The sequence below is a fragment of the Miscanthus floridulus genome, chromosome 13, assembly GCF_019320115.1.
Source record: "Miscanthus floridulus cultivar M001 chromosome 13, ASM1932011v1, whole genome shotgun sequence".
NCBI classification, from domain to species: Eukaryota; Viridiplantae; Streptophyta; class Magnoliopsida; order Poales; family Poaceae; genus Miscanthus; species Miscanthus floridulus.
The window spans coordinates 25,277,228-25,300,209 of NC_089592.1; the positions used below are offsets into that span (position 1 = coordinate 25,277,228).

Consider the following 22,982-nt stretch of genomic DNA (forward strand, 5'->3'; position numbering starts at 1 on the left):
CAGCCGCCCCTACAAATGCATTTGTAGGGGCGGTTCCTGATCCAACCGCCCCTACAAATAGTTTCTATTTTTTAAATTATAAATTCTATATTTTTTATATCATAAAAACACAAAGTAATATATAAAAAATTGTGTATATGCACAAATATAATATTTTGTATTATTATATATATGAAGAAATATATATATAAACAATTGTAGTCAAAACAATATAGAAAACAAAAAAAAACAAAAATTAAAAATTTGAATTTTAAAACTTCAACTACAATTTTATGACATTAAATGAAATAAAATGAAAATGTTGTAAACATAAAAGTTGTATAACTCATCGGCATGTACAACTTTTATTTTGGTCATCTTGTCTTGTGACTTTGTTTGAACGTTTTAAATTTTGAAATTCAAACAATTTTGACTTGAAACAATATTTTGAAAGAGTTAATGATTTCAGATGAAAAACTCATGAATACCAAAGTTGTAGAACTCATCAATTTGTACAACTTTTATTTTGATCATATTTTCATGTGACCAAATATGTAGAAACAGTGTCAGCATCACATGGCAATCGTGAGCCTTGCAGTGTGTTATTGACAAGTCCTTCATCGACACTAGCTTCTTCATATTTGCTGAAAACCCAGTTGGGACTTTGATCCCCCTCAGGAAAGTGCATATAGCTCTCTTCTCGTCTAGTGTTAGGTTGAAGCACGCCGTGGACAGAGTGTATTTTCCATTAGCCTCAGGTACCGGGTGAAGCTGTGGCATCATGTTTAGCTGCACCATGTATTTCTATGCTTTCAGACCATCCTTTGACTTTCCTGTGTCCATCAAGGTAGCAATGAGACTCTCAAAGACATTCTTCTACATGTGCATAGCATCAATGGCATGGGGGACCTCCAAGTCTGCCTAATAAGGCAGATACTAAAAGAAGATCGATTATTTCTTGAAAGGTACGCCTTCGACAGGAGGTGTGCTTCTATCTCTGTTCGTCCCATCCAGATTCTTCTTTCCATAGATGACGTGTATTTTTTTCACCATTCTGTACACATGTTCTCTGTTATGACGTCTCTCCGGAGGGGGTTCAATCTCTGGGGCATTGTCATAAAATCTAAAGAACAATTTGTTGCGGTACTTATGACTTGTCTTTAAGAATCGTCGGTTTCTTAGGTAAACTATCTTCTTGGATGCATCTAGGTACACCCATGTAGTACCATCCAAGCAAACCAAGCATCCCATCTTCCCTTTGATCTGTCCAGACAAAGCAAACAGCGTGGGGTAATCATTGGTAGTAACAAATATTATTGCTCTACATATGAAGTCCTCCTTTCGGAACGCATCGTACATCTGCTTCCCATGCCTCCATAGCCTCTCCATTTCTTGCATCAAGGGCTCGAGGAACACGTCTATATCAATGCTTGGTTGTTTAGGGCCAGAAATAAGAATAGTGAGGAGAAGGTACTTTCTCTTCTGACACAACCATGTTGGCATGTTGTACATGGTCAAGATCATTGGCCATGTGCTGTGGTCGCTCATCCTCTCATTGAAGGGATTCATTCCATCGGTGCTCAAGCCAAACCGTACATTCCTTGGGTCATCGCTGAATTCTTTGTGCTTCTCATCAAACCTTTGCCACTGACTACAATCAGCCGATTGTGCAATCTTATCATCATCCACCTTGCGCTCATCATCCCACCATGTCATGAGTGCGGCTTCTTTAGGGTTTAGGAAGATACATCTCAAGCGGTCAGTCACTGGAAGGTACCACATTACCAGGGCAGGAATTCTTCTCTGCTTTGCATCGTTGCCTAATGGAGTGTCCTCTAGGGGCTGACATTCTTGTACCACCTTTTTTGTACCCTTCTTATTCCTCTTTTTCCCGTGGAGGGTTCATCCCCATCGTAAAGGTCATTGTTCTTGTACCGGCTGGCTCCACACCGGGGACATTTATCTAGTGACTTGAACGTTTCGCCACAAAAAAATATACAGTGGTTGGGGCATGCATGGATTTTTTCAACCCCATTGTCAATGGACTTATGACCTTCTTCGCTTGGTATGTGTTGGTGGGAACTGAGTTTGGTTGTGGCAGCACCCATGATAGGAGATGCAATAGATCATTGAAACTACAGTCTGACCAGCCGTACTTAGCCTTCAGGATGAGTAGCTCAAGCACGAAACGTAGCAATGTCCAATGTGTCGAACAGCCCTTTTCAACATCATACACAGTCTCCTTCGATGCTTTTGTCACCCTTTCTAAATTTTCTAGACCTTTCGGGCTATTTAGTAAAATCTCTGGTCAAGGGCTCGAATCATGTCCTCCAAATCATCTTCATCCCCGACACGTGCTCCACCATCATTATTGGCACCACCTTCGTAGTTACCATCCCAACCACCAGCATCACCACCTTGTTCATTACCAAACTCGAAATTCATTCGTTCATCAAGCTCTACTGAATATTGGGACATAGATTCTATGGTTTCGTCGTTGTCGTCCTCCTCATCCTCGTCGTTAACAATAACCGTTTCACCATGATGAATCCATACTATGTAGTCCTCAACAAATCCTCGCATAATCAAATGTGATCTGATGATAGTCACATCTGTCCATGCCATACGGTTCTTGCAATCTTTATAGGGGCAAATAATTGTATCCTTATTCTCTTTCAATATCGTTGCATGCTTCTTTGCGGCTTCAATAAATTTATCCACCTCTTCACGGAAACCTGCCTTGAACCTTAACGAACCATACATCCAAGAGTTCCTGTACTCCATCTTTTACAACAACAACAAAACAAACATTAAAGGACTACTTATTCAGATATATATAAAAATGAATCAAAGTAATAATTACTTGAGAATAATTGTATATACTTCAGATATATATGAATATAAATCTAATATAATTACATGAAGCATGCAAACACACCATGGTAGAGGAAAATTAATTAATGGCCCATTTATCTATAAATAATTAAAATACAAATTTATTGATTACAATAAACAATTTCAAAGACAACAATTAGCAACAATTATACTTTATCCAATATCTTTCATATAAACCCTAGTCCAATTTCATCAAACATAAATTTACAAAAACAAAATTAATAAAAAAACTAAACCCTAGATCTAGAACCACATGCACATGAAACATCCATAAAACTAACTAATTGTTCACTAAAATCAAGAAACGTGGACCAAATAAGGGTATGATCTTGTTCCCCTCCTTAATTTACCTTAGTACATTTAAAACTTGGGTCTAATTTGCTTCATAAGTAGCTCAAGCACCATAGAAGAGAGAGAAAAATAAAACTCTAATTACTCACTAACCAACCATTAAAACTTTAAAAAAAGTGTGGAATAGCATTTTCTTACCTTCTACAACCTCTCCACCAAAGGATTTGAGACCAAAACCTTCCCCCCTTAGTAGAGTAATTTTTGGGAGGAGCCCAAGGCCTCCCCACCTTTCTTTCACGGGTTGGAGTGAGTGACCCGAGGAGGAAGAAGGTTCTGCAGGATTTTTATATGTAAGTCAGTTGTAGGGGCGGCTGGTAATTGAGCCGCCTCTACAAATTCGAGCTATATATACGTGGGCATTTATAGGGGCGGCTCAATCACCAGCCGCCCCAGCGGCCCCTACAAATATAAATTCCAGGGGCGGCTGGTGATTGAGCTGCCCCTACAAATCAGACCCCATTTGTAGGGGCGGCTCGTATCACCAGCCGCCCCTGCTGTTCCATTTGTAGGGGCGACTGGTGTCTGGGCACCCGAGCACGTCACTGTAGGGGCGGCTCCATCACCAGTCGTCCCTACAAAAAATTCGACTCGTTGCTAAAAATCGTTTTTTACGTAGTGACCGAGACATTTGTAATGTTTAATATTGATGGACATGTCGTCTACGTAGCGTATATAAAGCGAAACCCGATTCCACGAAAAAATATAAATTAAAATAAATTATAAAACAATAAAATACAAACAAGGTGGCTATAGAATAAGTTATTTTGTGACTGCAGAATAACCTTACCGTATATATATATATATATATATATATATATATATATATATATATATATATATATATATATATATATATATATATATATAGAACTACTACTCTGTAGCTGGCTACAAAATAACTTATTCTGTAGTCATCTTGAGTTACGATAATTACTATGTTAATTTATGAGATTATAGTAACTTCTTACTAAGTGGTTTACTATAACGTTATGGTAAATATCCCCGTGTGTTATAGTAACCCAACTATAGTAAATATATATTGACATTATTGTAAATTAGTATATAAAATTATGGTAAATGGAGGTGGCTACAGAATAACTTATTCTGTAGCTGGCTACTGAATAGCCTCTCCCTATATATATATATATATATATATATACTACCCTGTAGCCGGCTACAAAATAACTTATTCTGTAGCCACTTTGAGTTACGATAATTACTATGTTAATTTACGAGATTATAGTAACTCCATACTAAGTATCTGTGTGTGTAATAGTAGCAGCAGCAGCAGAAGAAATGTCTGGTGAGGATGGGAACAAGTCAAGGAGTAGAGCAACATGGCTGGATTGACACGGTAGCTATCAGGTTTAGCATGCTCTGACCATCAGCAGTTGTCTATTTAATTTGAAGCAATATACACATATATGTTGGGGTAACTAATCTGAGACAAGGTCATGCCAGGGACTAAGAAACTGTTATTTTTTGGGTATTTTTTCATGATATTTTCTGCTAGACAGCATCAGCTTCTTCTTCCTTTTTCGGGGAAAGACAACATCAGATTCTGGAAAGCCAGCAGTATGAATGGTATGAAACCAATCAAATGAGTCATTATCGAATCCGTCTAGCTTTAATAACTTACTATTGTTGACCTTAGTTACCTGCCAAAGACCTTATCCAACAAAATTAACAGTCACAGAACCAGTCAGCAACAATGTCTTATTGTCATGCATGACGGGTGCCATGGTAGTAGATATTGATCTACTCAAAACCGTGTTGACCAAATCAAAATTGTTGCTTTCACGGGAGGCACTACACCCTGAGACAATTTCAGTAGAGCAAGCCGGCCCAGCTGTCTGACCACTTCAGAATCTCAACTGCTCTATATATATGCAAGTACCCCCTGCATGCATGGACAACCCACCAGCTCGCTATAGTAGATTCATACACAAGACAAAGCATCAGCTCTGTAGAAGAGATCAAAATCCTTTCTAGGTAGATAGAAATGGCGTCCTCCAACTTCTATCTTCTCAGCGTTCTTCTCATCATGATCGCTTCTGGCGCTCGGGCTACGGATCCGAGTCCCCTCCAGGACTTCTGCGTTGCAGACAAAGACTCGCCTGGTATGTACTCATGAGTTCATCAGGCTAATGACATGTATCACACATTGTGCTGTATTACAACAAAGGCAAAATGAAAATTGCAGAGGTTTTTAAGTGGTACTGAAGGCACATGAAACGAGTTTGATTAGCTTTCTAACACATGTATGTCACTTCATTGATGCTGCAGTACGTGTGAATGGGTTGCCCTGCAAGGATGTTAAGGATGTGAAGGTTGACGACTTCTTCCTGGCAGCCGACCTTGACAAGCCAAGGGATACGACGATGAGCAAGGTCAAGTCAAATGTCACGTTGATCAATGTGATGAAGCTGGCCGGTCTAAACACCTTGGGCATCTCCATGGCTAGGATTGACTATGCTCCTCAAGGACAGAACCCACCACATACTCATCCCCGTGCCACTGAGATCTTAACAGTTCTTGAAGGTTCACTCTATGTTGGTTTTGTCACTTCTAACCCGGACAACAAATTTTTTAGTAAGCTGCTCAACAAGGGTGACGTTTTTGTGTTCCCACAAGGCCTAATCCACTATCAGTTCAATCCAAGTCATGACAAGCCAGCGGTTGCCATCGCCGCTCTCAGCAGCCAGAACCCTGGTGCCATTACCATTTCTAATGCAGTATTTGGATCAAAACCACCTATCGCGGATGACGTTCTTGCCAAGGCGTTTCAGGTGGACAAGAAGGTTGTGGATTGGCTACAAGCTCAGTTTTGGGAGGACAACCACAACTAAGTGAAGGATTCTATTGTTATGGTTTTTGCGTACCGATGAAACAAGTAACAGCGACATTGGTTTGATTTGTTTGTATGATGCAGAAAACTATAGTATACCTATTGCCATATGGATTCTGTAAAATTCTAGATGACCTCAGTCATGAACTTTAAATCATATATATTGATTGCAGTTCTTCGTTTCATTGAGAAGCAATGCCTTTCAACTAATATTTCATCAAGGCACCATGATTAAATCATATCATGATCAAGATACCTAGCGTTAAAATAAACTGGCACGAAAATATGGCATCCATGCCTGTGTCCATGGACCTGTTAGATGATATGCATCATAGTTATCCTAGACAACCGAGTCATGCGGTGTACAGCATATGTATAGGGAGAGATTGTTAGAGGTTGTTAGGATAGACACATGAGGTTGTTGTGTATCTACCATGATGTAATCCAAGCCACTCAGGGGGCGTTTCCCTGAATATATAACATGCAGTCTAGAGACCACAAAGGTCATCTGGTTCCCCCATTTTCTTATATGGTATCGAGCTTTTTTCGTTCCTCCCTGAACTGATCCTCATGGCCGCCGGCTCTTCCTCCTCCGCTGCCATGCCGGCCTTCGCTTTTGGCTTCCTGCCGCCCGTCTCCGAGAAGTTGACTCGTGCCAACTACAATATGTGGCACGCGCAAGTCTCCTCCACCATCAAGGGCGCGCAGATGGGGGACTACATCAAGACCGGCGCTGCTCCACCCGCGGCGCTCATCGATGGCGCCGTCGATGCAACCGGCAAGAAGGGCGACCCGGTGCCCAACCCCGCCTACCAGACGTGGATGACTCAGGACCAACAGGTCCTTAGCTACCTCTTCTCGTCCTTGTCGAAGGAAATCTTCGCGCAAGTGTCGTCTGCAACCACCGCGGCCGAGCTGTGGGCTGTGATCCATGCCCAGCATGCCTCCCAGTCTCGTGCCCGCATCATCTCCTCCCGGATGGCGTTGGCCACAGCGTCCAAGGGCACATCGTCCGTCGCCGACTACTACACCAAGATGAAGGGCCTCGCCGACGACATGGCGTCGGCGAGCAAGAAGCTGGAAGACGAGGATCTCGTCACCTACATCCTCACGGGCCTTGGTGAGGAATTTGAATCTATCATTACTGCTTTTGCCAACAGGGTCGAGCCCATCACCGTTCCAGAGCTTTATGCTCAGCTGATCGCGCACGAGCAGCGCAAGGAACCGAACTCTGGCAGCGGCACCCAGTTTTCTGCCAACGCCGCCACCAAGGGCAACCGCGTGGTGGGGGCTCCTCCAACAATCCGCGCAGCCGCGACGGCGGCAATCGCGGTGGCTTCGGTCGTGGCGGGGCGGGGGAGGCCGTGGCCGTGGCAACAACAATGGCGGCGGCGGGAACGGCCATGGCCGCAACTTCCAGCCCGGGGTCTTCTACCAAATCTGTGGCAAGGAAGGGCACCCGGCGTATCGCTACCGCAAGCGCTTCGACAACAACTACAGCGGGCCACCTCAGAAGAGCGTCTCCTCGGCCACGTCCAGTTCGTACGGCGTAGATACGAACTGTTATGTGGACAGTGGTGCCACCGACCACATCACCGGCGAACTGGAGCGCCTCACCACCCGCAACAAGTACCACGGCGGCGACAATGTTCACGCCGTGGACGGCGCAGGTATGGAGATTACACATGTCGGTCATAGTACTATGTCTTCCCCTAGTAGAGTTTTTCATCTAAATAATGTTCTCCACGTTCCACAAGCAAATAAGAGCCTATGTTCAGTAAATCAACTTGCTAGAGATAATCATGTTTATCTTGAGTTTCACCCCGATCATTTTTTGATCAAGGAACAGGGGACGATGAAAACTCTCCACAAAGGCCGATGTGAAGGAGGGCTCTATCCGTTGCATGCATCATCCACCTTGCCGTCATTTTCATCTTCCAATAAACAAGTCTACACTGCCGTCAAGCCTTCCACCTCCCTGTGGCATCACCGCCTCGGCCATGCCTCATCTTGGGTCGTCAAGCACGTCTTAGATCGGCATAGACTCCCTTTTGTTCTTGATTCCAATAACCAGCGAATTTGTGATGCATGTCAACAAGGCAAAAGTCATCAATTGCCTTATCCCAAGTTTGTTAGTGGGTCCAAGGGTCCTCTGGATCTTATTTTCTCTGATGTTTGGGGTCGTGCTCCCACATCTGTTGGACGTTTTGAATATTATGTTTCCTTCATTGATGATTATAGCAAGTTCACTTGGATTTACTTAATTCGTCATAAATCTGAGGTATTCAAATGCTTTCATACGTTCCAAACCCTTGTAGAGCGCCAGTTTGGACGCAAAATTCTTGCGGTTCAATCTGATTGGGGTGGCGAGTACCAAGCGCTTAATTCCTTCTTTAATAAAATTGGCATCGCCCATCACGTCTCTTGTCCTCATGCACACCAGCAAAATGGCTCTGCTGAGCGAAAACACCGCCATATTGTAGAAGTCGGTCTTTCCCTGCTTGCCCATGGCTCTCTTCCTCTCAAATTTTGGGATGAAGCCTTCTTGACCGCTGTCTACCTCATTAATAGGTTACCTTCTAAGGTTCTCAATAATGATACTCCGTTTGAGCGCTTGTTTGGTGAGACTCCAGATTATAGCCATCTTCGCGTTTTTGGTTGTGCAGTATGGCCTAATCTTCGCCCTTATAATACTCGAAAACTTGAGTTTCGTTCTAAACAGTGCGTATTTCTTGGGTATAGCACACTTCACAAGGGATACAAGTGTCTAGATCCAAAACAAGGGCGTGTATATGTATCTCCAGATGTCATCTTTGATGAACAAGTTTTCCCCTTTGCGTCCCTCCACCCCAACGCTGGTGCTCGTCTTAGAAAGGAACTTGAGCTACTACCCGATGTCCTTTTAACCAACTCTACTAGCCTCGGGGATTCACAATTACTTGATCTGCAGGGTGCATCTCCTAACACTGCTAATGCCTCGGCAAGTTCTCCTGTCTCTAGTGTTGACACAGGTACAATTGGCGGTGAAAATGCGGTGCAAACGGAGCTTGGCACGCGCTATTTCATGTGTTCCCCGTCGAGGCACAGCGCGCGATCCGAGGTCGATCCGCCTGATGGCACTGCTGGCATCGGCGCATCACACTCGGGATCCGCCGCGGATTCTGGTGGCAGTACGGTGGTCCGTCCCGACCACGTGGAGGCGTCACATGGGGCCGCTGTGATTCCCTCGGCGGGCATGGGATCTTCTACGCCAAATCCCACGCCACAGCCCTCACCCGCCGGGCTCGATGCTCCACAGCCAGATCCTGCTGGCGCGGGGACCGTCGCCGACACCTCGACAGCGCCTACTCCTGAGGCTACTGTACAGATCCTCCCCGCGAGATCTTCTACGGCTGCTGCACCTGTGCCTCCTTCGTCCTCGACAGCTGCTCCTTCTACTGCACTGATGCCTGATCGCCCTGCCACTCGACTTCAACGTGGTATTCGCCAGCCCAAGCAGTTCACTGATGGCACGGTGCGTTGGGGCATGCTTGCTAGTCACACTGCAGAGGAACCTTCCACCCTTGATGCAGCTCTTAATGATCGCAATTGGAGTGCGGCAATGGACAATGAGTATCAAGCCTTGATCAAGAATCAAACCTGGCATCTTGTGCCTCGTCCGAAGGGCAAGAATATTGTTGGCTGTAAGTGGGTTTACAAGCTCAAACGCAAGGCTGATGGCACAATTGACCGCTACAAGGCACGACTTGTTGCTAAGGGCTTCAAACAGCGTTATGGCATTGACTATGAAGAAACTTTTAGCCTAGTTGTCAAAGCAGCCACTATCTGTCTGATTCTGTCCGTGGCTGTGACAAAGGGATGGTCATTACGTCAGCTTGATGTTCAAAATGCATTTCTTCATGGCTTTCTTGAAGAAGAGGTCTACATGCACCAACCTCCCGGGTATGCTGACAAGGCCCATCCTAGCTATGTATGCAAGTTGGATAAAGCACTTTATGGCTTGAAACAAGCTCCACGGGCTTGGTACGCTCGACTCTGCAATAAGCTGCAAGCACTTGGCTTTGTTCCCTCATGAGCAGATACCTCTTTGTTCTATTATAACATGGGCTCATACACCATGTTTGTCTTGGTATATGTTGATGACATCATTGTGGCAAGTTCCTCTTCATCGGCTACCGCAGCTCTACTTAAAGATCTCCAAGCTGAGTTTGCTCTGAAAGACTTGGGCGATCTTCACTTCTTCCTCGGCATCGAAGTTAAAAGAGTTGGTGATGGCTTGCTGTTGTCTCAAGAGCGCTATGCCACTGATGTTCTATCCAGGTCTGGTATGGACCGTGCAAAGCCAGTTGACACGCCATTATGTGTCTCGGAGAAGCTCAGTCTTACTGCTGGAGATCCACTTAGCCCTGAAGATGCCACTCGCTACAGAAGCGTTGTTGGAGCTCTTCAATACCTAACGCTAACACGGCCTGATCTATCCTTCTCTGTCAACAAAGTGTGTCAGTATCTTCATGCTCCTACAACTGTTCATTGGAGTGCAGTCAAGCAAATATTAGGCTATGTGCGTGGCACAGTTAGTTTGGGGCTCAAAATCAAGAAGTCGAGTTCTATGCTTGTTAGTGCTTTCTCAGATGCTGACTGGGCGGGGTGTGTTGATGACCGCCGTTCCACTGGCGGCTTTGCAGTGTTTCTGGGCAGCAACTTGATCTCATGGATGGCTCGGAAACAAGCTACTGTTTCCAGATCAAGTACTGAGGTGGAGTACAAAGCGCTGGCTAATGCAACTGCCGAAATTATGTGGGTTCAGAAATTGCTGAAAGAACTGCAGATTCGGTGTCCTTCAGTTGCACGCCTTTGGTGTGACAATTTGGGAGCTAAGTACCTCTCTGCAAACCCCGTCTTCCATGCCCAGACTAAGCATATCGAGATCGACTTCCATTTTGTTAGGGAGCGAGTGGCTGCAAAACTGTTGGAGATCAGATTCATCAACTCAGGTGATCAACTTGCTGACGGTTTCACCAAGGCTATTCCTGCTGCCAAGATTCAACAGTTCAGAAACAATCTTAACCTTCTTAGTGGCTAAGATTGAGGGGGAGTGTTAGATGATATGCATCATAGTTATCCTAGACAACCGAGTCATGCGGTGTACAGCATATGTATAGGGAGAGATTGTTAGAGGTTGTTAGGATAGACACATGAGGTTGTTGTGTATCTACCGTGATGTAATCCAAGCCACTCAGGGGGCGTTTCCCTGAATATATAACATGCAGTCCAGAGACCACAAAGGTCATCTGGTTCCCCCATTTTCTTATAGGACCATCCAACTCCTCTATCACCATCCAACTCCTCACACCATCCTGACTCCCATCAAGCATCTGACATCCACAGTCACCGAGCCTCGATTCGGTCGCGTCATCGTCAAGAGTCAAAGGAGCGCCTCTGCCTCCGCCAGGCACCTAGGTGCCAGACCATCTCCTGCCTAGCTCTAGCCTTTGCATACCAGTAGCTTTGGCCTGCTGGCTGTAGGCTTGCGGTTTTGGCCAGGGGCCTAGGGCGGGCGGCAGCCACGGCTGGTAGATCTGAGTGACGCGCGTGCGGAGTGCACCTGTGCATTTGCCGGCCTGTAGATGCCGCCGCACTCTGTCTCTCACTCGCCCCCTCTGTCTCACAAATGGGCAGTGCCCCTCCATCTCTGCCCTCACCTCTCTCTCTCACCCCTGCCTCTCCCTCATAGCCCGCGGAAATGGCGGATCTCAAGCATGTGCGGTGGTGCCCAAGTGTGTCTGACACCTGGAGCGTGTGAACCATGTGTTGGTGCCCGACACTACTACAAAAATAATATTGCGAGACACTACCAAACATTAACGGAGGTAGTCATAAAATCCAACCGTCTCGTAAAATACAAGAGGATTTTGGGAGGCGGATGTTTTATTTATAGAGGCGGTCAAAATTGACTGTCTCACAAAATGCATTTACGAAGATGGGCATTTTATTTATGGAGGCGGTCAGGATTGCCTGTCTCGTAAAACGGATTTACGGAGGCGGTCAAAGAATTCTAAAATCGATTTACGGAGGCAGGCCTTTTAAGATATCATCTGCCTCAAAAAATAGAGGTCATTTCCGGAGGCCTCCGTTAATAAGGCTGAGCCCGTTTGCTATTTGCTTGGCCCATATTGGCCCGGTATTGTACTTGGAGTATATATAGGCACACTTAGGGTTTTCCTCTCATTCTCACCCCTCTCTCTCCCGTGCGGGGCCCTTTCCCTCTCCCTCACTCCCATGCGGCGCCCTCTCACTCCCACGCGACGCCCTCTCTCTCCCTCAGTCTTGGAGCAAGGGGCCGGCGACGGCCGGCGCGTGCTCGTGCTGACTCCTCAGGCAGTGGTGGCGCTCGCTCGGAGCATGCGGGGCGCCCCCTCCACATTGGCGGGTGGCGTGTGCGATGCCAGCTCACGGGCCTGCGATGGCGTGGGCGAGGTAGACCTGGTGGAGGGCGCAGGCGAGGCGGATCCGGTGGATGGTGCGGGCGGTGGCCAGGGCGAGGCAGGTCCGGTGGAGGGCCGCCTCGACGAGCAGAAGCAAACGGGCTTATCCTTTTTTATTCTAGTTCCAGTGAAGTTAATAATTGCTGTAGATTAGAAGGTGTTATCATAGACTTGTTTGGATGATGCTTTGGTTAGACTAGATATCCATGTCAAGTTTTTGTTTTGATATAAATTAACCATGAAATATTCTACGGGAAAAAAGTACAACCCTAGAAAACTGTGTGCTTTCAATATATACAAGAACTATGTTCTTATGGATGTACACCACTTGAACAATGTCATTAGCCTGTAGGACAAACTCAATGTCAGGCCAGAGTCTCGTGGCTCTCGCACAAAATTGAAAATGGCATACACAGAAATATCGAGCAGGGATATAGCACAAAAGTCTTGGTACTTTAGCCACTTCTGCATGACCCCTTTCTAAGACTGTCTTACTGAAACTGTAAATGATCTATTTTACATATATAGTAGCATGTGATCATGTGACCAGATATGAATTCCAATGCTGAACACAAACCAAATAAAATCATAAAAAATGAACGCAAGAGAGTATTTATGTGAATAATTTGCATCATCAGCTTATATTAATTAGTTGTGATTGTCAGCCCAGAACTGAGCCTGGAGCCAGTCCACAGTCTTCTTCTCCACTTGAAATGCCTTGGCTAGGACATTATTAGATATCGGTGGCTTCAGCATTGGAAATTGTAATAGCACCAGGGTTCTGGCCGCTAAGTGCAGCAAGTGCAACTGCAGGCTTGTCAGGGCAAGGGTTGAACAGGAAGTGGATGAGTCCCACTGGGAATACGAACACATCGCCCTTATTGAGAGTCTTGGTGAATAACTTGTTAAAGTTGTTTTAGTTCGATGTCACGAATCCGACATAGAGTGTGCCCTCCAACACAGTTAGGATCCCAGTAGCACGGGGATGCTTGTGGGCAGGGTTCTCTCCTAGTGGAGCATAGTCAATCCTTGCCAAGGAGATCCCAAGGGTGTTGAGGCCAGGAATCCGCATGACATTGGTCAATGTGACGTTAGACCCAACCTTGCTAACTGTCGTGTCCCTTGGCTTGTCGAGGTTTGCTGCTAGGAAGAAGTCGTCTACCTTGACATCCTTTGTGTCTTTGCAAACAAAGCCATTGACACGCACTGCATTGTGGAGGAAAAATTATAGAAGATATGTGAGAGACGTAATAATAAGATGTTCCGCATATATTTGAGTACCTGTAACAATGATTTGTGGAAATACAAATAAACCATATATAACTGATCATCCTATTTTTAGTTATTTGAATGTGCGTACCATGAGAATCCTTGTCAGCTACACAGAAATCCTGCAGAGGGCTTGGATCAGAAGCAATGACTTGCCATGAGAGCAGTGCAAGAAGAGTGGTCAGAACAAGCAGTGGCGGAGCCGGGAATTTGCAGCGGGGTATGCCAAATATAAAAAAAAAATTCAAAGCAAATATGCAATATAATGGACCATAAGTTATAATGGCCATAACAAATCAATAATAATAACCAAAGTACAAGTTCTAAACATAGTGCCATTGTCTCAAAATTAAGGAATATCACAAAATACTAAAGGCTACTACAATATAACTCTACGATCCTCTTTTTGGAAGAGATTGATGATATCCTCATATTTCACTTGACTGAAAAATTCCCTCTCAATAAATGTAACCAAGCGTTTGTTCAGATATATTCATCACCCATTTTGTTCCCGTGCTTGTTCTTGACATAATTCATCGTAGAAAACACTCTTTCCAAAACTAGCAGTGGCTACGGAAAGAATTAGTACCAACTTAAGAAGCTTGTAAACAACATAATATTGTTTGTTTTTTTTTCTCCACAAGCTTAACTGAAAGCTCAAATAGGCTCTTCCAATTTTAAATATTTTATCTCTAGGCATATGAGAAATGTACACAATAAGCTGTCACGGAAGTTTTAATAATTCATCACTTGTGAAATCCTTATCATAAAACTTTGTAGCAAGTGTAACCAACTTGCCTTGATCATAAGCAGCAGTTGTGACAACCATGGGCTGCTGCCTGCTGGTTACCGTCCGCCCGCCACCGCAGTAGAAGCAGATCAAGATGTGCCGCCGGCCGCCGCAGCCGGCAGCCGGCAGCAGCAGATCGAGATGGGCTGGATGGGAGTTGCGACTACTTTTTTTTAGAAGAACGGGAGTCGGACATGTGAATGGGAGATACCGACAGGAGCAATTCTAGCCGCTTGGGCCTTGGCCAGGTTGCCATGCTCGCTACTATCAGTTCATTTGTGGGCTTTTGTTCCAATTAGAAAATAGAATATACATGTATACTATATTATGTATTTATTTTTTGCACTCAAATACCCAGGCATACCCCTGGCAAGAAGAGTGGTGAGAACAAGCTAGGAAGGTCGTGGAAGAGGCCATTTGGTTTAGCCATGGTGCTAGCTGTTGAATGTGTTTATGCAGTTGATGCTTTGGTGGAGAGAGGGTGTGGGCGTGTGTGTGTGTGTGTGTCTCTCTCTCTCTCTCTCTCTCTCTCTCTCTCTATATATATATATATATATATATATATATATATATATATATATATATATATAGAACTACTATTCTGTAGCTGGCTACAGAATAACTTATTCTGTAGCCACTTTGAGTTACGATAATTACTATGTTATTTTACGAGATTATAGTAACTCCTTACTAAGTGGTTTAATATAACGTTATGGTAAATATCCCCATGTATTATAGTAACCCAACTATCGTAAACATGTATTTATATTATGGTAAATTAGTATATAAAATTATAGTAAATGGAGGTGGCTGCAGAATAACTTATTTTGTAGCCGGCTACTGAATAGCCTCTCCCTATATATATATATATATATATATATATATATATATATATATATATATATATGGACGTACTGTATATATATATATATCTATATATATATATATATATATATGGACGTACTGTTCTGTAGCTGACCGTAGAATAAGTTATTCTGTGGCCACTTTGAGTTACGATAATTACTATACTAATTTACGAGATTATGGTAACTCTCTCATAAGTGATTTACTATAACATTATGATAAGTATCATATTGAATTATAGTAACCCATGTATCGTAAATGTATATTGTCATTATCGTAAATTGGTACAAACATTATCGTAAAATAAGGTGGCTATAGAATAAGTTATTTTGTGACCAGCTGCGGAATATCCTTACCATATATGTGTGTGTGTGTGTGTGTTTATATATATATATATATATATATATATATATATATATATATATGTGTGTGTGTGTGTGTGTGTGTGTGTGTGTGTGTGTGTGTGTAGCAGCAGCAGAAGAAGAAATGTCTGGTGAGGATGGGAACAAGTCAAGGAGTAGAGCAACATGGCTGGATTGACGCGGTAGCTATCAGGTTTAGCATGCTCTGACCATCAGCAGTTGTCTATTTAATTTGAAGCAATATACACACATATGTTGGGGTAACTAATCTGAGACAAGGTCATGCCAGGGACTAAGAAACTGTTATTTTTTGGGTATTTTTTCATGATATTTTCTGCTAGACAACATCAGATCAGCTTCTTCTTCCTTTTTCGGGGAAAGACAACATCAGATTCTGGAAAGCCAGCAGTATGAATGGTATGAAACGAATCAAATGAGTCATTATAGTAGAGAATAGACCTTTGATCCTCGGTCAAAATGGGCTCTAGTCCCGAAATTTTTTGCCCCCGGGACTAGAAATACCTTTAGTCCCGGTTGGTGGCTCCAACCGGGACTAAAGGTCCCTGCCCAACGGCTACTGCGCCAGACAGAGGTGGCAGGGACCTTTAGTCCCGGTTGGAGCCACCAACCGGAACTAAAGGTATACTTTTACTCCCGGTTGGTGGATCCAACTGGGAGTAAAGGTCTACTCCCGGGCCGTGGCTGCGCCCGGGGTTGGAAAGTTACCTTTAGTCCCGGTTGGAGCCACCAACCGGGACTAAATGTTCTCCCTTTATATATCGGCCGTCTCCTTCTTCCTCCCCGAGCCCGAGCTCAGCACATTTTGAAGCTCACTGCACTAGTGTTCTTGCTTCCTCCCTCCCTCCATTGTTCCTCCATCCATTCTTTGATTCCTCCGTCGATTTCTTCGATTCCTCCGTCGATTCTTCAGTTGTAAAGGTTACCAATCTCATACTCTCATTTTTCACCATTGTCTTATGCCATTTTGTTCACTATATATATATGGTTCTTTATTGTGGTTTTTTTTCATTTGTAAGCAATTTGAGCTCAAAATCACTTCAAGCTTGCATATTTACATGAAAGAAGGTTAAAGTATATATAAATATAAACTTAGAAAATTATAGCAAATCCGTACTAGTTGAACTTGCGGACCGTGTTCAGCTCGGCGAGCATGTTCGCTGCCGAGCGGTAACGGACGTCAAGGAGGAGCTTTGATTCTACGAGGGAGAGCGGCAACGGTCGTGGAAGACCGTGTTCCCTTCCTCGTAGAATCGGAGCTCTTCCGTGGCCAAGTACGGTGCTGTCCGGTGGAGAAATGCTCGCCGAGATGATCACGTAAGCAAGGTCAACTAGTACGGATGGTTATTTATTCACATGTCCCGATATCGTCGCAGTAGTCTGTCAATCACCGTACCTAAATGTAGTATATATAAATATAAACTTAGAAAATAGTTAGAAAATTATAGAAAATCCGTACTAGTTGAACTTGCGGACCGTGTTCATCTCGGCGAGCATGTTCTCTGCCGAGCGGTAACGGATATCAAGGAGGAGCTTTGATTCTACGAGGGAGAGCGACAACGGTCGTGGAAGACCGTGTTTCCTTCCTCGTAGAATCGGAGCTCTTCCTTGACCAAGTACGGTGCCGTCCGGTGGAGAAATGCTCGCCGAGATGATCACGTAAGCAAGGTCAACTAGTACGGATGGTTATTTATTAAAACATGTTTTTGAGCTATAATGTATTAAAAAATGAGTATAGAGATCTAGATAATTTTATAGTTTCTTAATTTTATTTGTTTATAAAAGGAGAAATTTATAGTGTATTAAAAAATGAGTATAGAGAGTAGATGGCAACTGCTTCCGGGTCCTCGGCCTCTCATGGGTTTCCAAAGCGACTTAGGCCGGGCCTCCCTCTCATTCCATGCGGCAAGTGTCATGATGAGACGAAGATTGTGATGGAGTACCGAGTGAAGAAGGAGGGTCCCAACAAGGATCGTATCTTCTACAAGTGTCCGGATCGCAATGTGAGTTATTTTATCGTATTTAATGATTATGGTTAGTTTATACCTATTTTCATGATGGTTGTGATTAAAGTTCTAATTTTTTGTTTTAATTTTAGTGGGATGGCAGTGGACAATGTTCAGGCTTCTACTGGGAGGAAGAGTATGTTGAACTCGTGCAAAAATATCTTGCACAACAGGCAGATACGGCGGCTAATGAGGCAGTGATCCAGCCGAAGAAGCCCAAAGATGTTGCACAATCGGGGGATCTGTCTGTTTTAGTTGAGATTGGTCGCGAAATCCTTGTGCTCCTGAAATGTATTTTAACTTTAGTTCTTTTAGTGGTAGTTGGGATTGTCTACATTGTAGCGATGCTTTCATAAATTTGTATCTTTTGTGGTGGCACGCATGTTGTATAAATAATTAATTATGATCTAGGTTTTAATATGGTATTTATGTCATGTAATGCAGATGAGCCGTCATTGGATGTATAATGCTGATCGCCGCTCCCTAGAGTTCATTGACGGCGTGCATTCTTTGTTACGTGCGGCCGAGGCAAACAAACACGACGGTTTCATGTGCTGCCCATGTGCCATATGTAAGAATACGGTGGAATATCCTTGCTCAAGGACTCTTCATTCACACTTGTTCAAGTCGGGTTTCATGCCAAACTATATTTGTTGGACAAAGCACAGAGAAACCAGTGTTGTAATGGAAGAAGGTGAAGATGAACAATGGGACGACAATGATATTATTCCCGATGGTGCGTGCTTCAATGATACTGCAATGGAAGAAGCTGAAGAAGAGGTAGCCGCAGAAGATGAGCCGGCTGATGATCTTTCTTAGGTCATTCGTGACGCACAAAGAGAATGTGAAAGTGAAAAGGAGAAGATCAAGTTTGAGCGGATGCTAGAAGATCACAAGAAATTATTGTACCCAACTTGTGATGCAGGGCAGAAAAAGTTGGGAACCACACTAGAATTGCTGCAATGGAAGGCAAAGAATGGTGTATCTAATAAGGGATTTGGAGAGTTACTAAAAATCCAAAAGAAGATGTTTCCGAAGGACAATGAATTGCCCGCCACTACCTACGAAGCAAAACAAGTTGTCTGTCCTATGGGGCTAGAAATAGAGAAGATACATGCATGTCCTAATGACTGCATCTTGTACCGTGGCAAAGAGTACGAGAAATTGGATGCATGCCCGGTATGCCATGCGTCGCGGTATAAGATCCCAAGGGTGTTGAGGCCAGCAATCCGCATGACATTGGTCAATGTGACGTTAGACCCAACCTTGCTAACTGTCGTGTCCCTTGGCTTGTCGTGGTTTGCTGCTAGGAAGAAGTTGTCTACCTTGACATCCTTTGTGTCTTTGCAAACAAAGCCATTGACACGCACTGCATTGTGGAGGAAAAATTATAGAAGATATGTGAGAGACGTAATAATAAGATGTTCGGCATATATTCGAGTACCTGTAACAATGATTTGTGGAAATACAAATAAACCATATATAACTGATCATCCTATTTTTAGTTATTTGAATGTGCGTACCATGAGAATCCTTGTCAGCTACACAGAAATCCTGCAGAGGGCTTGGATCAGAAGCAATGACTTGCCATGAGAGCAGTGCAAGAAGAGTGGTGAGAACAAGCAGTGGCGGAGCTAGGAATTTGCAGCGGGGTATGCCAAATATAAAAAAAATTCAAAGCAAATATGCAATATAATATAATGGCCATAACAAATTCATAATAATAACCAAAGTACAAGTTCTAAACATAGTGCCGTTGTCTCAAAATTAAGGAATATCACAAAATACTAAAGGCTACTACAATATAACTCTACGATCCTCTTTTTGGAAGAGATTGATGATATCCTCATATTTCACTTGACTGAACAATTCCCTCTCAATAAATGTAACCAAGCGATTGTTCAGATATATTCATCACCCATTTTGTTCCCGTGCTTGTTCTTGACATAATTCATCGTAGAAAACACTCTTTCCAAAACTACCAGTGGCTACGGAAAGAATTAGTACCAACTTAAGAAGCTTGTAAACAACATAATATTGTTTGTTTTTTTTCTCCCCAAGCTTCACTGAAAGCTCAAATAGGCTCTTCCAATTTTTAAATATTTTATCTCTAGGCATATGAGAAATGTACACAATAAGCTGTCATGGAAGTTTTGATAATTCATCACTTGTCAAATCCTTATCATAAAACTTTGTAGCAAGTGTAACCAACTTGCCTTGATCATAAGCAGCAGTTGTGACAACCATGGGCTGCTGCCTGCTGGTTACCGTCCGCCCGCCAGCGCAGTAGTAGCAGATCAAGATGTGCCGCCGGCCACCGCAGCCGGCAGCTGCAGATCGAGATGGGCTGGATGGGAGTTGCGACTACTCTTTTTTTTTTTATGAAACTGACTTTTTTTTTAGAAGAACGGGAGTCGGACATGTGAATGGGAGATGCCGACAGGAGCAATTCTAGCCGCTTGGGCCTTGGCCAGGTTGCCATGCTCGCTACTATCAGTTCATTTGTGGGCTCTTGTTCCAATTAGAAAATAGAATATACATGTATACTATATTATGTATTTATTTTTTGCACTCAAATACCCAGGCATACCCCTGGCAAGAAGAGTGGTGAGAACAAGGAAGGTCGTGGAAGAGGCCATTTGGTTTAGCCCTGGTGCTAGCAGTTGAATGTGATGGATAGTATATTTAGTAGCCAGCTACAAAAATAAGTTATTCTGCAGCCATCTCTATTTACGATAATGCCAATACATATTTACGATAGCTCTGTTAATGTAACACATGGGGATATTTACCATAACGTTATAGTAAACCACTTAGTAAGGAGTTACTATAATCTCGTAAATTAACATAGTAATTATCGTAACTCAAAGTGGCTACAGAATAAGTTATTTTGTAGCCAGCTACATGATATATATATATATATATATATATATATATATATATATATATATATATATATATATATAGTGTGTGTATGTATAGACGTACTGTACTGTAGCTGGGCCGCAGAATAAGTTATTCTGTGACCACTTTGAGTTACGATAATTACTATACTAATTTACGAGATTATGGTAACTCTCTCATAAGTGATTTACTACAACATTATGATAAGTATCATATTGAATTATAGTAACCCATGTATCGTAAATTGATACAAACATTATCGTAAAACAAGGTGGCTATAGAATAAGTTATTTTATGACCAGCCGCAGAATAGCCTTACCGTATGTGTATATATATATATATATATATATATATATAACTGTGTGTGTGTGTGTGTGTGTAGTAGCAGCAGCAGAAGAAGAAATGTCTGGTGAGGATGGGAACAATTCAAGGAGTAGAGCAACATGGCTGAATTGACACGGTAGCTATCAGGTTTAGCATGCTCTGACCATCAGCAGTTGTCTATTTAATTTGAAGCAATATACACATATATGTTGGGGTAACTAATCTGAGACAAGGTCATGCCAGGGACTAAGAAACTGTTATTTTTTGGGTATTTTTTCATGATATTTTCTGCTAGACAACATCAGCTTCTTCTTCCTTTTTCGGGGAAAGACAACATCAGATTCTGGAAAGCCAGCAGTATGAATGGTATGAAACCAATCAAATGAGTCATTATCGAATCCGTCTAGCTTTAATAACTTACTATTGTTGACCTTAGTTACCTGCCAAAGACGACCTTATCCAACAAAATTAACAGTCACAGAACCAGTCAGCAACAATGTCTTATTGTCATCCATGACGGGTGCCATGGTAGTAGATATTGATCTACTCAAAACCGTGTTGACCAAATCAAAATTGTTGCTTTCACGGGAGGCACTACACCCTGAGACAATTTCAGTAGAGCAAGCCGGTCCAGCTGTCTGACCACTTCAGAATCTCAACTGCTCTGTATATATGCATGTACCCCCTGCATGCATGGACAACCCACCAGCTCGCTATAGTAGATTCATACACAAGACAAAGCATCAGCTCTGTAGAAGAGATCAAAATCCTTTCTAGGTAGATAGAAATGGCGTCCTCCAACTTCTATCTTCTCAGCGTTCTTCTCATCATGATCGCTTCTGGCGCTCGGGCTACGGATCCGAGTCCCCTCCAGGACTTCTGCGTTGCAGACAAAGACTCGCCTGGTATGTACTCATGAGTTCATCAGGCTAATGACATGTATCACACATTGTGCTGTATTACAACAAAGGCAAAATGAAAATTGCAGAGGTTTTTAAGTGGTACTGAAGGCACATGAAACGAGTTTGATTAGCTTTCTAACACATGTATGTCACTTCATTGATGCTGCAGTACGTGTGAATGGGTTGCCCTGCAAGGATGTTAAGGATGTGAAGGTTGACGACTTCTTCCTGGCAGCCGACCTTGACAAGCCAAGGGATACGACGATGAGCAAGGTCAAGTCAAATGTCACGTTGATCAATGTGATGAAGCTGGCCGGTCTAAACACCTTGGGCATCTCCATGGCTAGGATTGACTATGCTCCTCAAGGACAGAACCCACCACATACTCATCCCCGTGCCACTGAGATCTTAACAGTTCTTGAAGGTTCACTCTATGTTGGTTTTGTCACTTCTAACCCGGACAACAAATTTTTTAGTAAGCTGCTCAACAAGGGTGACGTTTTTGTGTTCCCACAAGGCCTAATCCACTTTCAGTTCAATCCAAGTCATGACAAGCCAGCGGTTGCCATCGCCGCTCTCAGCAGCCAGAACCCTGGTGCCATTACCATTTCTAATGCAGTATTTGGATCAAAACCACCGATCGCGGATGACGTTCTTGCCAAGGCGTTTCAGGTGGACGAGAAGGTTGTGGATTGGCTACAAGCTCAGTTTTGGGAGGACAACCACAACTAAGTGAAGGATTCTATTGTTATGGTTTTTGCGTACCAATGAAACAAGTAACAGCGACATTGGTTTGATTTGTTTGTATGATGTAGAAAACTATTGTATACCTATTGCCATATGGATTCTGAAAAATTCTAGATGACCTCAGTCATGAACTTTAAATCATATATTGATTGCAGTTCTTTGTTTCATTGAGAAACAATGCCTTTCAACTAATATTTCATCAAGGCACCATGATTAAATCATATCATGATCACGATAC

General features: G+C 43.3%; 2 protein-coding genes and 1 pseudogene across 2 annotated transcripts; 2 read left to right on the forward strand and 1 right to left on the reverse strand.

Annotated features, from left to right (window-relative positions):
- The first annotated feature begins 5,154 nt into the window (after positions 1 to 5,154).
- Positions 5,155 to 6,173, forward strand: LOC136501640 (putative germin-like protein 12-4). Its single transcript, XM_066497154.1, has 2 exons — positions 5,155 to 5,345; positions 5,512 to 6,173. Exons 1-2 carry the CDS (start codon positions 5,228 to 5,230, stop codon positions 6,072 to 6,074), a joined length of 681 nt encoding a protein of 226 aa, XP_066353251.1. The 5' UTR covers positions 5,155 to 5,227; the 3' UTR covers positions 6,075 to 6,173.
- Positions 6,174 to 13,037: 6,864 nt separating this feature from the next.
- Positions 13,038 to 14,117, reverse strand: LOC136499606 (germin-like protein 12-2; annotated as a pseudogene).
- A 7,692-nt stretch (positions 14,118 to 21,809) lies between these two features.
- Positions 21,810 to 22,751, forward strand: LOC136501687 (putative germin-like protein 12-4). Its single transcript, XM_066497210.1, has 2 exons — positions 21,810 to 22,000; positions 22,167 to 22,751. Exons 1-2 carry the CDS (start codon positions 21,883 to 21,885, stop codon positions 22,727 to 22,729), a joined length of 681 nt encoding a protein of 226 aa, XP_066353307.1. The 5' UTR covers positions 21,810 to 21,882; the 3' UTR covers positions 22,730 to 22,751.
- Positions 22,752 to 22,982: the final 231 nt, after the last annotated feature.